The 16,420-nt window shown below is 30.2% G+C and overlaps 4 protein-coding genes across 4 annotated transcripts; all 4 read left to right on the plus strand.

Moving 5' to 3' along the window:
* Positions 1-147: 147 nt before the first annotated feature.
* HELRODRAFT_158997 (hypothetical protein) lies at positions 148-2,987 on the plus strand (the record flags this gene model as incomplete). The annotated part of the gene is made up of 8 exons (XM_009010935.1): positions 148-172; positions 255-416; positions 555-998; positions 1,448-1,541; positions 1,899-1,970; positions 2,197-2,272; positions 2,609-2,721; positions 2,906-2,987. The coding sequence occupies 8 exons, from the start codon at positions 148-150 to the stop codon at positions 2,985-2,987; spliced, it is 1,068 nt and encodes a 355-aa protein (XP_009009183.1).
* A 347-nt stretch (positions 2,988-3,334) lies between these two features.
* Positions 3,335-4,585, plus strand: HELRODRAFT_62159 (hypothetical protein; the record flags this gene model as incomplete). Its single annotated transcript, XM_009010936.1, has 3 exons — positions 3,335-3,584; positions 3,647-4,309; positions 4,374-4,585. 3 exons carry the CDS (start codon positions 3,335-3,337, stop codon positions 4,583-4,585), a joined length of 1,125 nt encoding a protein of 374 aa, XP_009009184.1.
* A 52-nt stretch (positions 4,586-4,637) lies between these two features.
* Positions 4,638-6,078, plus strand: HELRODRAFT_158999 (hypothetical protein; the record flags this gene model as incomplete). The annotated part of the gene is made up of 2 exons (XM_009010937.1): positions 4,638-4,947; positions 6,020-6,078. The coding sequence occupies 2 exons, from the start codon at positions 4,638-4,640 to the stop codon at positions 6,076-6,078; spliced, it is 369 nt and encodes a 122-aa protein (XP_009009185.1).
* A 2,142-nt stretch (positions 6,079-8,220) lies between these two features.
* Positions 8,221-16,420, plus strand: HELRODRAFT_62703 (hypothetical protein; the record flags this gene model as incomplete). Its single annotated transcript, XM_009010938.1, has 13 exons — positions 8,221-8,274; positions 9,048-9,192; positions 9,301-9,452; positions 9,537-9,627; positions 10,138-10,202; positions 11,137-11,194; positions 12,185-12,255; positions 12,850-12,939; positions 13,857-13,945; positions 15,194-15,272; positions 15,804-16,003; positions 16,158-16,215; positions 16,277-16,420. Coding segments are annotated over 13 exons (1,296 nt in total), but the record flags the coding sequence as incomplete, so codon positions are not given.

Below are 16,420 nucleotides of genomic sequence, written 5' to 3' on the forward strand. Positions count from 1 at the left end.
TTTAATCACAAGCATACACACGAGCGCACGCTCACATGACACATGCACATAAAAATTTTAACAAATTAAACGAATTTACCACTACATATATAATGTAACCAACCATGTTTTCATAACAACGAGTAAAAATAACACGTTAAAACTAACATGATTACACCTTTACTACGAAATGGTTACGTTTGTACAAGAAAAACATGACATAAAAACGTTCCAATAAAGACTATTTACCGACTTTTTAATTTTCCATCTTCCAGTCATCACTGTGCACGATGTCAGGCAGCTGAGCTTTCGACACAACAATTGCTCCGTCGGATACTTTCCATGTTCCAAATCGAGTAAGTGCATCCTACAACGTCAGTGGTGTGATGACGTCATCGACTGCCCGGATGGAGAGGATGAAGACTTCCGCACGTGCAGTCAGTAATCAATCAATTAGTTTCATAAATGTAATGATTCTACATCATTATTTCTAGACGTTGTTATTGTTAAAATCGCGTTATGATGATGTTTGTTGTCATTAAAATTTTTGAAGAATAATATTTTAATTTTTTCAGAAATGCATTACAGGATCTTTCTACTGAATTTTTTCAAAAGATGTAAAGGTTCATCCGCTGAACACAAAGAGAATTGCACCGGAAGTTCATGTTTGGAGTCATTTGTGAGAGATTTGCCGAATGTCTCCACAACTTCTACCTATGGTATCTCACCATCCTCTTCAATTATAACTGAAGACCAGCTCTTTTCATGCGAAGAAGAGCAGCAGGAACCCGTGCATTCACTTCAAGATGGCCTGGGATCACCAATGAGTAAAAATGCCAACAAATTTGAAAAGAGTCCCGTTAAAAGTACTATTTCAAAAAACCAAGTAAATAGTAAGACCAAAAAGCCAAAAAACCAATCTGCACAATCGGCAACTCTCACTGACAACCAGCGAAATGATTCCTTTCATACCATTCATTCCGATGAATTTGACGTTTATTATTATACTAGCTATAAAGGTTGGTAGGATAAAATTCTCTTAAAAATATCTGCAATTTTTTATCTTAAATTTTTATGTTGTAAGTGTTGAAACTGCGATTTTAAAAGAATAGACTTTGAGATTTATGTATCTTAGCGTTAGATGGTTGGAAAATAATTTTAAAAGCTTTTAGCTTTTAAGCAGTTTCCCGAATGCATTAATATGTATTACAATTTCAAACATGCCTCAAATTTTTATTTACTTGTATCTATATAAATAAGTCTAAGATTTTTAAAGCGAGGTTACCTGATCAGATCAAATATGTGTTCAATTTTTTAAACTAACGATAAGCACTGAATCAAGCTATCAATTGCGAAATGAAGTTGAAATATGTAGGTAGAGGTAGTGTTGCAACGTCTGAAAATATTTTTAAGAAACGCAAAAATGTTTAATTTTTCCCATGAATTACATGGCAATCACATTTTTAAGAGCGATGTAACATCGAATCATCCGAGTCCCTAAAATGCCACAAAGCTGGTCTCACGATCATTCCTCCCAACATATCGAGTACCATTAAAAAAATGTTAGCAACAATTATTAATTATATATAAATGTTTGTACTAATACTTTATAATAGCTTATTTTGCAAATAGAAATACGTCAAGTTTTGCGTAAATGTTAAATGAAAGGAAAAATAATTTTTGTACATATCAAAGTTTGAAACGTATTGTTGATTGATAATAATTTTTCTTATTGTAATTTTTGATTTCAAATTTCATTTTTTCAGATTTCTTTTTCAAAACGAAATTTCAAAGATATCACGTTCAGATTTTGAAGCATTAGAACATATAACGCATTTGTGAGTTTATTTATTATCTGAACAACTGAATAAAACGAATTCATTTGCACTTGATCTTCGTTAATTTTTTTTATATCACAGAAGCCTGCAGAGAAACAACATTTCTGAAGTTGAAGACGAATCATTTAGAACTCTCAAATTTTTAACGCAATTGTGAGTCTGCAATGATCATTTATAACGCAAAAGGCTTACAATTTTTAATTAATTTTCCTCTCAATTAAGATACTTAAGTGAAAACGACTTAACCAGCATCAACTCGACAACATTTTTAGGATTGCGGAATCTTTTACTGCTGTAAGCTGCACTTGTTTTATTTCAAATTAAAATTATCAAACTCAAGTACATTTAACTGAATGTTATGAAAAAATGTTAAACGCAGGGACCTACGCGATAACATGATTGATCACATTGCTCACGATGCCTTTGATGCTCTCCTATCTCTGAACTGCTTGCATGTTCGAAATTTCCATTCTTTTTTTATCTCTTTGTTTTGCAAAGTTTGGTTGATCATTAATTCATTATATCTAGTTGCGTTATATTTAAAATTGTTATTTATTTGAATTTTGTCTTTTCCATTAAAATTTTATATATATATAGGTACAAGTATACGTCCATGTGTTAATTGTTTGATTGGTGAGAATATTGCTAAAATTATTAAACAGTTGCACAACAACAGGATTGGAGCAACGACTTCAGTTTCCTTCAACCTTCCACCGACATGTTTTTATATGTACGAACGAGCAGCATCCATCATTTCAAACATAATCTAATAATTATTTTTAATTTACCAGAGATCTCGATCACAACGAAATCCAAGAAATCTCGAGGCAGACGTTTGGCAAATGTGGCAATGTGGAGTTTCTGTTAGCCCTTGCACTACAGATAATTCAAATGATTTTAAAATGTTAAATTAACGATAAGGCAATTTATTTGTTTCACCACAGTTTAATGAATTACAATAGAATACGCTGGGTAGAAGACAATGCATTTGATGAATGTCACAATCTCGTTGAGATGTTGGTATTGTAACGTGGTGCATTTCAATCACATTAACATCAATTCATCAACCGAATATTTTTCCCATCCAGAGATTTAAACAATAATGAACTCTCAGCCCTCCCGCAAACTTTCCAAAGTTCACGTAAAGATTCTTCGTTGGAATATTTGTGAGTTACAAAAAATCTGAACATTAAATTAATTTGATGATTGGATCATAATATTATTGTTTCCAAGGAACATGGCAAACAATCCTTTCTCGGAAATACCAGCCAAACTATTTGAAAACCTGACCAAAATTAAATTAATGTAGGATTACAAAATTTTAAAAATTTAGCCAGTTATTTTCAGTTATTTTAAATAACCTAAAACTTACATTTCAGAAACTTGTTAAATGTTTCTGTAGCACATTTTAAGACGAGTTTATTTGAACCGTTACATAACTTGAAATCTGTGTAAGTCATCAAAAACTTTTACAGTTCAAAGCATTCATTTTTCGTTCTATTTATTTTTAACATTCAATGGATACGACCACCAACAGTCATTTCTCCCGATTTGAAATGTGTCGGTATGTGCCTCATATAATGGTGTGTGAGCCAAAAACGGATGGCATATCTTCGGTCAGCAACCTCCTCCATTTTTCGGTTCTCGGATTTTCTGTCTGGATTGTTGCTTTCATCACGTGCTTCGGTAATGCTATGGTCATAATCTGCAGAATCGTGTTGAACGAGGAGAAAAATGTTCATTCACTCTTTATTAAAAATCTTGCTGGTTACATTTTCGCTATCATTAAAAAAGTAAAAATATTTTAAATTTTAATTATTTTGCAACAGCTGCCGATTTCATGCTAGGCATATATCTCTTGATCATCGCTAGCCACGATGTTCTTTACAGGAACCAGTACAACGTTTATGCGATGAAGTGGATGGACGGCTGGACGTGTCAAGTTACTGGGTTCATCGGAACGCTTGCACTCGAAGTTTCGGTTCTAATTTTGACATGCATGAGTATTGAATGCTCTTTAACTGTATCGTTTCCTCTAAAACCTCGTATCATGACAATACACCGAGCTGGATTAGTTTTAACGTTTATTTGGGTTTCAGGAGTTGTCATTGCAGGTGTGCCCATAGTTTTCCTTTCGTCGTTCGGACGGTTCTATGGCGATAATGGAGTCTGTTTGCCATTTCACATCCATGACCCCTTTGTTAATGGCTGGCAGTATTCCACTTTCATATTTATATTCATTAATTTATCTGCTATCGTAATCATCACAGTCTGTTACACGGTCATATTTTTTAGTTTGAAATATACAAGAACTAAAATCCCTAACATTGTCGACATGTACGATAATGAAAATAATTTGGGGAATAAAGTAATGAAAAGAAAAATTCAAACAGTGGATAAACGATTGTTTTTGATTGTTTGGACAAATGTGTTGTGTTGGTTTCCTATAACTCTAATTAAAATCATGGCTTTAAATTCTATTACAATATCAGGTATTTTTATTCTGATATTTCTAATGTTGAATTGAAATATGCTAAGTTTACTTACGTTTTTCAGATAGCTTTTACGCTTGGCTGACAATATTTGTTGTTCCTATAAATAGCGCACTTAATCCAATAATATACTCTGTTACAACTGCATCATTCAAACAAAAAATTTTGAAGCACTATCGAGTTCCAGTTTTGGGAAACGGAATTCAAAATATGACATTTACCGTGGGAGAAAAGTTTAAAAGTTATATTATTTATTTATTTGAATTTAATTTTTAGTTGATGATTTATATTTTATTGCATTAAAGTCGGGAAAAATCCAAAGAAAAGCATGAATAGTTTGTTGAAGCTTCCAGACGTCATGATCCTTCACAGATACAGTAAAAGAAATAATAAGAAATTCGAAGAAATTATTCCTCAGCTGATCGTTCAGAACCAACCGTTGGCAAATAGATTTTATGATGTTGATAATAAACCCAAGAAAGAAACATTATCAGTTTCGGAAAGGAGAATGAAGAAAACTGAAATGTTAACTTTAGAGACGTGTGTTACAGAAGTCAGTGATATGTTAAACTGCAGTAGTGAAATACTCAGAGTTAGTAAGACTCAAGACGTGTTTGATGTAGGCGAGTTCAGGACACGTTCGCTCACTCTTGATTGCCCAGCTGCAACCACCAAACAAACAGTTCAATTTTTTCCTTCATTCAAATGCAAATCATTTGCTGAATTCTTATAAAACGAATAGAATATTATCAATCAAAATGTTTAGAATATTTGTTTTTAATCTTTAACGTTTTCAATTTTTAGTTCTAAGATTGTTTTGCTGAATTTGTCTTCAGAGGACTTATAAATTTTGTCAATTTTAATTAAATCTGTGTTTAATATTTGAAAAATATAAAAAAATTATTGAAGCAGTAAAAGTATGTTAAAATGACGGTCAAATATTTTGTTATGAACAATAAAAGAAAATAACGTGTTATTTTAATATTATACCCAGGTCGGTAAAATTAATATTTTTCAAGATCAGCCATTTTAACCCTTATTTCCGAAAAAACTGCATTTTTGAAAAAAAAACGATTGACATAACTTTTGTCAGTAAACCAAACAATAAAAAAATAATTTGATGACTTGTTACAGTTTGTTTCTTAATTAGGACGAAACATTGAGATAGAAGTTATCCTCATTGATTAAAAAGTTTTTACGCTAACTCATCTTGCCATCTCTCATCATTTATAAGGCCAACAGTCCACTCAATATGGCTTTCATTGAATATGTAACGAAAAACCTATAGGTATAGGCTAAAACATTGTAAAAGTATATATTTATATTATAGGAGGCTAATGTCTGAACATATCATGGCATGTTTACTAATTTATGTTAGGCAGTAAGTAGCATTGTCTTTAGACAAAAATGAAAACATAGAAACATTTGGGTAGCAATAAATCAAAGGTGAATATACAAGCAACAAAACAAATGGTTAGCGAAGAAAAAAATTGGTTTCTTGCTGAAAGAAATTTATCCACTTTTAAATAAGGCATTTTTAAACAATCAGCGGAAGGCGATGAATTATTTTTCCTCTAACTCTCTCACTTGGTTCTAAATTGCCAACAAAAAATTTAACTCATCCGACCTAACACATTTAAAAGTTGACAATGACAACCTTCAATGACCGACCACCTTACCGACACATCGAAACAATAAACAAAAATTTAGCTTGTACCTTAATTTTCATGGGACATTTAAACAAGTTTCCTCATGACACCTATAAATAATTTTTGTGAACGAAAAAATGAGGACAAATAAATATCTTGAATATTTTGTTGAATTACATAAAGCGCGTGAGGGTAAAAATCGTCTGTTCCTGTTACGGAATGACCGGATCGAATGCGCCGCATAGCAAGTATGCATGCACGCTGTTTGTATCTTCCTGGTTTCTCAAAACTTCGGAAATGCGTACCAGACATTTAACTTTATAAATATTATAGATGAGTGGAATGACATTGAATTTTACGTCTGAATTTAAATGATTTTTTTATTGAATCGCTAACGGGAACTTTAATTTTATTCAGCTACTAGTATGTTTCGATCACATATGTTAATTCGTAAAATTAAAATGTATGATTTTGACTACTTATTATGTCTAAAGTTATTCTCATAATCTACACCGTGTTATTTAACAACTTGTGTTTCAATGGTCTGCAATAACTTATAAGTATGCGTCTATAATTAAATAGTTTCTGCCAAAAAATGCAAAGCACTTGCTAAAAATTTAAAATATTTAATTTAATTCAACTCAATTTGGCAATATCAATGTTTCATTCTATTAAAATCAAATTTTCTTCATCACGCACCGAGTAAATTATGTCTAAAGTTATTCTCATAACTACACTGTGTTATTTAACAACTTGTGTTTCAATGGTCTGCAATAACTTATAAGTATGCGCCTATAATTAAATAGTTTCTGCCAAAAAATGCAATGCACTTTTAAAATTGATTGTTAATTTAAAATATTTAATTTAATTCAACTCAATTTGGCAATATCAATGTTTCATTCTATTAAAATCAAATTTTCTTCATCACGCACCGAGTAAATTGGATTGTTTGGTTTATAATTTTAAAGTTACAAAAAGATAAATTTTTTCCAATTATAATTAATAGAAAAAATTATCAACTAGATTCTAGTTACTAGGTAAAACTAACCTAACTTTTAAGACTAATCACTACTAAACACTACTAAAGACTACTAAACTAACTAAACTAAATTATTAATATTATATTATTTATAATTTAATATTAATTTGGTTGAATTTGAATTGCATTGAAATTGAAGTAGGACAAAAAATAGGTAAATTAAGTAAGTTGAACATTGAAGGAAAGAAAGACAATGATTGAAACTTTTAAAGAAAATTTTAAAAATTTAATGAAAAATAAGTTAAATAACTCAAACAATAATAATGTGTTTGATGCAAACAATAGTCAAAGTCAAGGAATTGGATTGCCAACATTATTCAAAAGGAAAGTGTCTTCAACAGAATTCAGACAAAAAATTAGTGTTAGTTTTTAAAAATTTTTGCTCTAGTTTTTTTTATTAATATTTTTATCTCCGTAAATTTTTATGAGATAAGCTTTTACTACCTTCTCCATTTTAATTTAATGTTAAGTATTAATATTATTTATTACTCTTTCTATGTTAAATTGTTACTGTGAAGTGAACAAGTCCGTTTTTAGATTTGATTTCACTCACTTACTTAACTAAACTAAACTCTAAACTAAACTCAGTCGTTTAGTTTAGGCTAAGGAATAAAATAGAAATATAATAAAATAAATTAGTTTTTCCACTATTTTTGACCAAAAATTTAGTCAGAACTAAATCAGGGCTAAGGTTTATTTATTGCATTGTAAGAGAATTAGTTTAAAAAAAATTTAATTTACACTTTTTAGTTTACAGTTAAACACATATACATATAGTCATATACACTAAATATCACATACAAATGTCATCTTAATTAAATTCAATCATTCAGAATTATTAAATAGGTAAACACAACTTAGATTGCAATGATTGCAACAACAATGATTGCAATATTCATAAAAAATGTGTACTTTGTATATAATTGTAATAAAGATATTATGTGAAATAAACTATGCTGATACTTTAAAGGTTTAATTTTTACCTTATTTTAAATTTTTCTAGTCCTGTGCATCATTTTCAAAGCTTTTTTAACTTTTTATTCCTGTATTCATAATATTCCAAGAATTTATGCAAAGATTATTGATTTGTAATGAAAAATTATGTTATAATTAAATTATTCAACTTAATTATTTTTAATATCTTGGTTTCAGTTTTTAACTAAAATATTCTATAAATATATTTTTTAAAACATAAAATTTTCAATTTTCAGCTTTTAAAACAATGGTTCAAAGAATTCAATGATGAACAGAAAAATCTTGTTCTGAAAAATTTCATTGTTAGATTTTGTTCATTTTGATGTTTTTAACGTATTAAACAAATGTTCTAATTTGTAGCTCTGCTCAAAATTTTAAAGCAAATTGCTATTTATTTAACTTTATTTAAATTACTTTTGGTCGAGTTAGTTGAGGGAATAAAATATAATTTATTTGACATGTCAGAACTGAGTCTTTACTTTAAAATTAACAAGAATAAATTAAAGGATTCTAACAAAAAAAAATTTTAATAAGAAGATTCTTTCTTTCTGAATTTTCAAGTCGTATTGATGAATGTTATTAGACTCATATTTAGTTTTATTAAATCTTAAAAATTAACAAATTTAATGATTTTATTTCAAACTTTTATAATGAATAAAGGCATTTAAAAGGCAATAGATTTCCTGATTATATATTACAAAAATAATTTAAAAATTCTATTTCATAAAAAAAATGTAAGAAAACTACAACTCTGACATATAACTAATAAATAAGCTCTACAGAAACAGTCATTATGTAAGCTTGCTTATCAAATAAATATAGTCCATTCATTTGGTTTACCATTTGAAAAATCTTTCATTTTTGTAAGTTAGCCAAACTTTACTAACTTTTTTACTTCCTAAATGCAAAAATTCAACACATTCAACACAACTTGTATTTTACAAATTTTATCTGGTCACAAGCAAGATTATTTTACAAATTTTATCTGGTCACAAGCAAGATATTTGTTTGCTACTGCTTAAAAATTATTGGATGATCTCTTATTTATGTGGTTCAATTTTCCGTTTTGAGACAGAATGAATGTGAGCAATCCCAGTTTCACCTCCTGTCAATGGTCATGTCTCACAGGATGCACCAGGGCTGTCCTGCTAACTGTCAGGATCCACTGACTGTCCTTCCTGAGATTGTTTCATCAAAAATTTTATCTTATCTTGACGCAGGTTTGCATCATTTAAACATTATCTATGCAAGGTTCTTCATGTTGTTAACAGATTAATTTTTTTTCTTAGAAAATTTAAAAAAAATTGTTATTTCAATTATTACAACAGGCAGTTTGTGCAAGTCATCATTGGTCAATAAGAAATGGCACCAGCTGACCAATGGACAACACTTGTGGAGAAAGTTATGCAGGGATTCACGTTGGAACTTTCAATGGGATGATGTTAATTTCTCTAAAGAGTGCAAGTCTTCAGCTTTTGATGTCAGTACATTTTTCCATCGTTATCAATTGTATTAAAATTTCATGATTACATTTTGAACTTGACTACCATAATTTCAAATAAAGTGGAAAAAGCTGTACATAGAAAAATACAGACTGCAGCTAAACTGGTTGAAGGGAAGGTGCAACGTTAGGACATTTGAAGGTCATTCTCAAGGTTCATAATTTTTTTATCACGTGACTGCATTCAATTTTGTGATCTATATTCTTGTATATATGTTTTGACCATATGTTAGTTACTTTGAACGTGTTCATGCTTTGAATGATCATAACAGCCAAGTGGCCTGTTGCAAGCACTGTGCATTCAATTGGGAAAGTCAATTGTGAAATTGTCAAACTTTTTGTTTTATAAAAAGGCAGAAAGGGTTTAGATGTATATAAAAGTGGTTAGTTGAGCTATGAAAATTTCAGTGTATTTCCTGCAGTTTCGTACAATTTCTTTGAAATCAACTAATTTTAAGACACTTTTTTGTCAATAAGGGTTGATTGATGTTTGCTGAATGTTACTTAACATTCAATAATAATTATTTATACATCAATTTCTTATTAAGATCGTCTTACTTAGTTTGAAATAATTAAAATAGATTTTTTTTAAGAATTGAGTAAAATAAACAACAAGTGAATTAACATTAATTTGACAACCTTGAGCATTAACATTGTTTTACAGGTGTGTCTTGTCTACAGTTTGATGATACGAGGATTGTCAGCGGATCGTCTGACAACACAATTAAGGTTTAGTTGCTGAAGTTTACCATTGAGGTTACAGCCCTTACCAAGAAAATTTCTTATGAAAATTCTGTAAAAATTTGAGATTTGTTTGAGACATTTGAAATGGGATTTTTTCCACATAACTTATAATAATATATAAATAAATTTTCCACATAACTTATAATAAATATTTTTTTCCAAAACCGGTGTTATTTTTAAAAAAAATGCTAGGGCTGTGAATTCAATTTTTGTAAGAACAGGGTTGATTTACACACCTAAGATGATCGCGTTTGATGGAAGAACCCGGGGTAGTTAAGCCACTAATGAAAGTAATAGTCACGTAAAAATGGAATAACATGGGATGACATTGGGAGAAGTAAAGGTCACATGGAATAACATGAGGATTCTTGAATAACGCAATTTTGAGTCTAAAAATTCAGGAATTCGTCAAAGAGAGCTATGAAAGTTGTACGGTGCAGTTAAGCTATTGCATTAACGTTATAAATCTTTCTCAGATGATTGTCGGTTGGAAAATTGGAAATGTTTGGCTAGATTTTAATACAAATAGGTAGATGTTGGCTTTGCATGACTATTATGATTCATCGTAGAATCAATCAAATACTCATCTTATCTGACTTATTCTGTTCATTCAAGAAGCATTATCAAAGTTGCTCTTTTAATATACGCTCGTTGAAAAAGCGTTATATGGTTTTTTCTACTAACCTAATTTAAATTTGTTTGTAACCCAGATGTATACACTTTTTTGAAACCTGGCATAAATGAACCAAATAATTATTTTATTATTAGTTTATTTATAACTATATTTTAATGTTTTGATGTTTTATAACGTCTATAACATACCTCGTTAATATCATAATAAATGGTGCACCTTCTATTGTATGGTTATCATTTGCCTTGTATAAAAAAAACTAAATAAACGATATGTATAATTCTTCAGGTATGGAACATAAGAACCAACAGCTCTTGGGCTGTTCAAACGCTGGTTGGCCACTCAGGTGTTGCTCTTCTATCATTTATAATTTTTTAATTGTTTTATATTTTTCCTTGCATTCAGTTATAGAAAAATTGATTTGTGTTTCAAAACTATTTAAATGCGGTAACTGTAGGGATACTTGAAGTCAGTTTCTGTTATGGTGACTTTTGATTTTATTAGTAGGCTAGCCTGGTAATTATAAATCGTATTTATTTGCAAATCGAATTTCGACTTTTACTCCTGCACAAATTTCCAACTTCGGCTCTGACAGACACTTTGTCGAAGCATTTGCTTTGTGTGGAGATTAATGTTGAGCTGAATTGTACAAGTTATGATTAGTTTCAGAGTTGTTTTAGGTAAATAGCAGTAATGTGAGAAATAACAATAACTATTGATGGAAAGCCGAAAATTTGATGATGAAACTCATCATGATGTGAGAGTGGGTGTGCAAAAATGGAAAAGTTGTTGTAATGTATCTGACATGGAATTAATTGAACGAAACAGAATTCGTCTTAATGTTGTTGACGCGAAATTTACTGCTGTAACTACCGAAAATATTTTTGAAAGAACAATCTTATTTATTACGAGAAATAATTTAATATATGCGTAATAGTTGTTTGCCTTATTTATTAATTTGATAGCCCACATCTTTAATTTTAAGAGATGAATTACAAAAAAACAATTAAACTACAAAGTAGAGTTTGACTCATGTTTCCAAATCGCTTAGAAATAAAATTGTTGAAGTTACAAAGTGAACTCATACGCGTCTGAGTTAAGTTGAAAGGAATACATTTGTTGAGTGTATTTTGATATGTTTAGTAATGTTTTTCAGGGAGATTGATGTAAGATTGCGCGAATGGGTTTTACGAGCTAACTAATGTTAGGTATCAACATTTGATTAACAGAATTATACAAAGAAATGTGTAGAACAAATATTTTTGAAGCATGAGGAGGGATCGTATTACGAATAATTAATTATTCGTGCTTTTAATTGCCCGTTTTTCAACTAAAGGTAAAGTAAGATGCTTGCACCTGGATCACAGCAGGCTGGTCAGCGGGTCGGCTGATCTAACGATAAAGGTGGTTTTATAAATTGCTACTCATCATCATTTCATCATTCATTGTTGAAATCAATGTCGTCAGACTATGAATGTTTTATTAATTAACCATCATATTTTTTAATCATCGACCACCCAACTTACTCAAACACTAACTCTTGATTTTTATCTTCAACCATTGAAATCTTTCTTGCCAGTTTATCACCGTTCAGACACTTTCAGTTCATCAAACACTTCAACCATTTAATCATCTGTTGATTCGGCAGTTTAACTTTTAATCTAAAAGTTATATCTTTATTCCATAACACAAACCTTTCACCAACTAAATTCAAACTTGAAAATTTAAAAATCGGTATAATTAGATTTGTTCTCATTAAAGCGTTGCTTTCTTCTTTATATCTACAAACGAGTCATAAACGCAAATCTACGCATGCCTAATTTTAAATGATTGACTTTTGGATAGTTAATTTTGTTGGTAACTGACGTGATCACAATTCCAAAAGGTAGAATTCTATTTTCTTAAAGTTTGAAATGATGGATTATTATCGATATATGACACCAATGGAATAAAATTTTGATTATGGATTATTCAATCGTTCTTTTTTCAACATCAAATCAGGTGTGGGACCTATCTTTGAAGAAGAATTGGGCCAGCATTGCGTGTAAAGTTACTATGATTGGACACACAGATACAGTCAGGTGTTTAAAAGTTAGCTCACTTGTTCGTTTTTGTTCATTTTGTTTATTTTTTCATCATAGTCTTTCGTTTCTTGAGTTCAATTTGATTCGTGGGAAAGTTCAAAGTACTTTGAAATAATTACTGATCTGAAATACTTGTTTGAAACTTTTTCAATGTTTTAATTTCATGTTGTCGTCACTTCATATTGAAAAACATTAGCGCTCAAGTTTAGTTGACGCCAAAGTGAGTCATTTGATTTATTTGGTACAGGATAATGATTAAAATCTGGATGATAAACAAGTCATGTTTGTAAAACAAATTTAAGAGCATTAATTTTTGAAACTTTCGAAAATGAAGTCTATTTCTTTCAAACATTTTAATAAAATTAAATGGCTGTCTAGACATTTTTCATTCAAGGCATTAACCATAATTATATATACAATGCAATTTAATATGATCAAATGATTACTTAATGATAACATATTGACAATTATGGGATTATTATTATTATAATGGTGCAACAATAACGTGGAAAATTTTCCAGACGACTGGAAACATTTAACACGGACCTCACTGGGGCATGCTCGCTTGAGAATAAATTATTAATATTCGGGTTATTTTAAAAATAATACCGACAAAAAATATCAAATTTATAATTAAATATAAGACACTTCATTAAAAATGGATTCAATCTAGATAGAATTGTTTTATTGAGTATTCGTTATAATGTAAATTCTGACGCCAAACATTGCATTTCAACTTTGTTAAGCAATGTTTCAAAAAGTTAAAATACTTTTATCCACAAAATATGCTTTCAGTGATGTTGTGTTCGTAATTTTCGTTAGTAAACTTGAAATTTATGAGGTATTGTTGTTTATTTGTGTGATTTCATAGTTGATCAGGTTTCGGTTGTGTGTTTGTATGTATTAGTTGTAAATTCTTTGCAGGCAGATGACACAAAAGTGATAAGCGGGTCGTACGACAAAACGATAAAGATTTGGAACATTAAAAATGGAGCATGCGAAAACACCTTGAGGTTTGTTTGTAAATACTTCTGCTTATAATTTGTATTGTAATAAAACAAAATTAAGCATGGGGTGAGTTTTTAAGTTTTTTTCATCAATTAAGGTTATTTACAGAGTCAGAATTTTTAGAGGAGCTTGAGTCGGAGTCATGGTCGGAATTTTTGAGTAGTTTTTTGATATTTTTCATCTGTCTTCGGGAGGAGTTAAGAAAATGAAATCTTTTTTTATTGTTTGTTCTGAAAATATTTTTTTAAGATCGTGTTTTTAGAAGGTAAATATGTGTAGCGATATGCAATCGGCATTGATACTGAAAATAAATGTTAATAATGGGAATAAAATCACATAATTTTCTTTCATTGTGTTTTGAAACATAAATATAAAGTAATCTTACTAAGAAAAAAACTGCATTGAATGATTTTAAGTGTGTTTAAAGTACTTTTCATTTAATAGTGATGATATTGAAGTAAAATTATGATGCAAAGGTTGAAAAAATTTTTGGGAGTCAAAATCCAGAACCGGAATTCGAAGCCGGAAATTTTTAATCAGAGTCTAAGTATTTTGAGAGGCTGAAGTCGGTTATTTTTCATAATCAGTTGCATGTTATAAACTTACAGCTTGCGGTTGTGGCTACGGTTTCATTAGCTTGCCTACACTAGTCTCAAATCCGGTATAAAACCTCGTTAGATTACATCCCCATTAATAATCAAACTGAAACATTACATCGATTCTTCAAACGTTACATTGATACTTGAACATTTCATTACATTAAACATTACATTACATTGATACTTGAACATTTCATTATATTGATACTTGAACATTACATTAATATTGAAACATTACATTGATACTTGAACATTACATTGATACTTGAACATTACATTGATACATGAACATTTCGTTACATTGCTTCTTAAATATTACATTACAATGCTTCTTAAACATTACATTACATTGCTACTTAAACATTACATTACATTGCTACTTAAACATTACATTACATTGATACTTAAATATTACATTAATATTGAAAAATTACATTATTGAAACGTTACATTGATACTTGAACATTACATTAATATTGAAACATTACATTGATACTTGAACATTACATTGATACTTGAACATTACATTACATTGCTACTTAAACATTACATTACATTGATACTTAAACATTACATTAATATTGAAACATTACATTGATACTTGAACGTTACATTAGTACTTGAATATAACATTGATACTTGAACATTACACAGAGGCCATGAAGGGGCGGTGTTATGCATTTATTTTGATCAGGACAGAATCATATCAGGCTCAAGTGATTCAACAATAAAGGTGAAGGTTCCATTATGTACGCCGTGTATCATATTTGTTCTTTCGTTTGTGTGTATGTATATACGATTGTATGGAGCTCTCTAGACTATATATTTGCATAATGAATTTCATTGAAAACCTCTAAAAACGTGGCTCAAATACTCCACAACATGAGCATTTCATGAAATTTAGCGAGGAAAAATATACATACATATATGCCCGTCACTCTAGTTGTTTAAACTGTTTTTGTGGTCGTACCATTGATATTTGTATGTGGAAGCATGTTCGTGAGATCAGCCAATAGTTTGATTTGTCTGTTGTCGTCTGTAGTTGGTATGCTATGTTGTCTGCATTTCTCAAAATCTGATTAATAATATATTAAAATAAAGGTGGTACTCTTTTAATGAATTATTATCTTCATCTACTTGTGTTCTGTTGATTAGGCTTACAGTTTCGGTAAGATTTTAAGGGTAGAAAGAGTAAGGTTAAATGATTATGTTGTGTTTACATCAAAATTTGTGATGAGTTTGTTGAAAATTGTATAAATTGTAGGTGTGGTCAACAAGCACAATGACTTGCATTCAATCACTGACTGGACATTTGGATGCTGTGAGCTGTCTGCAGTTTGTTAATAACAAAATCGTCAGCGGTTCACTCGACTGCACACTCAGATACTGGGACTTGAGGTCTGCCAGTTGTGTGAAGGTCATCGATTGGATGGCGTCTGAAGGCCACACAAGGGTCATCAGGTTGTGAAATTTTTTTTTTATAAAGTTATTATTTATTGGGACAAACTTACCGTTTGGCGCTTTTTATGTTGTTCAAACACTGGCAATTTCAACACTTAGCATAATAAATGTATGCAGATGGATACTCATCACTCAATTTTTTAATAAATTGATGCAGGTGTCTTCAGGTCGATAAAAGCAGAGTAGTTAGTGCATCAGATGACAAAACAATTAAAGTACATATTATCTCGATTTCTCACTACCAAGTTTTCTTGCATAAGTTTTTCTCGTTTGCAGGTTTGGAGTTTAGAAACAGGCAAGCGTTTGGTTACACTAAAAAACCACACGGATGGGGTGACGTGTTTGCAGTTCAATGAGGATATGATCGTGTCAGGCTCCTATGATAAAACCGTTAAACTTTTGGACTTTAGTTGTTGTTGA

Source organism: Helobdella robusta (assembly GCF_000326865.2).
Source record: "Helobdella robusta unplaced genomic scaffold HELROscaffold_1, whole genome shotgun sequence".
Classification (NCBI taxonomy): domain Eukaryota; kingdom Metazoa; phylum Annelida; class Clitellata; order Rhynchobdellida; family Glossiphoniidae; genus Helobdella; species Helobdella robusta.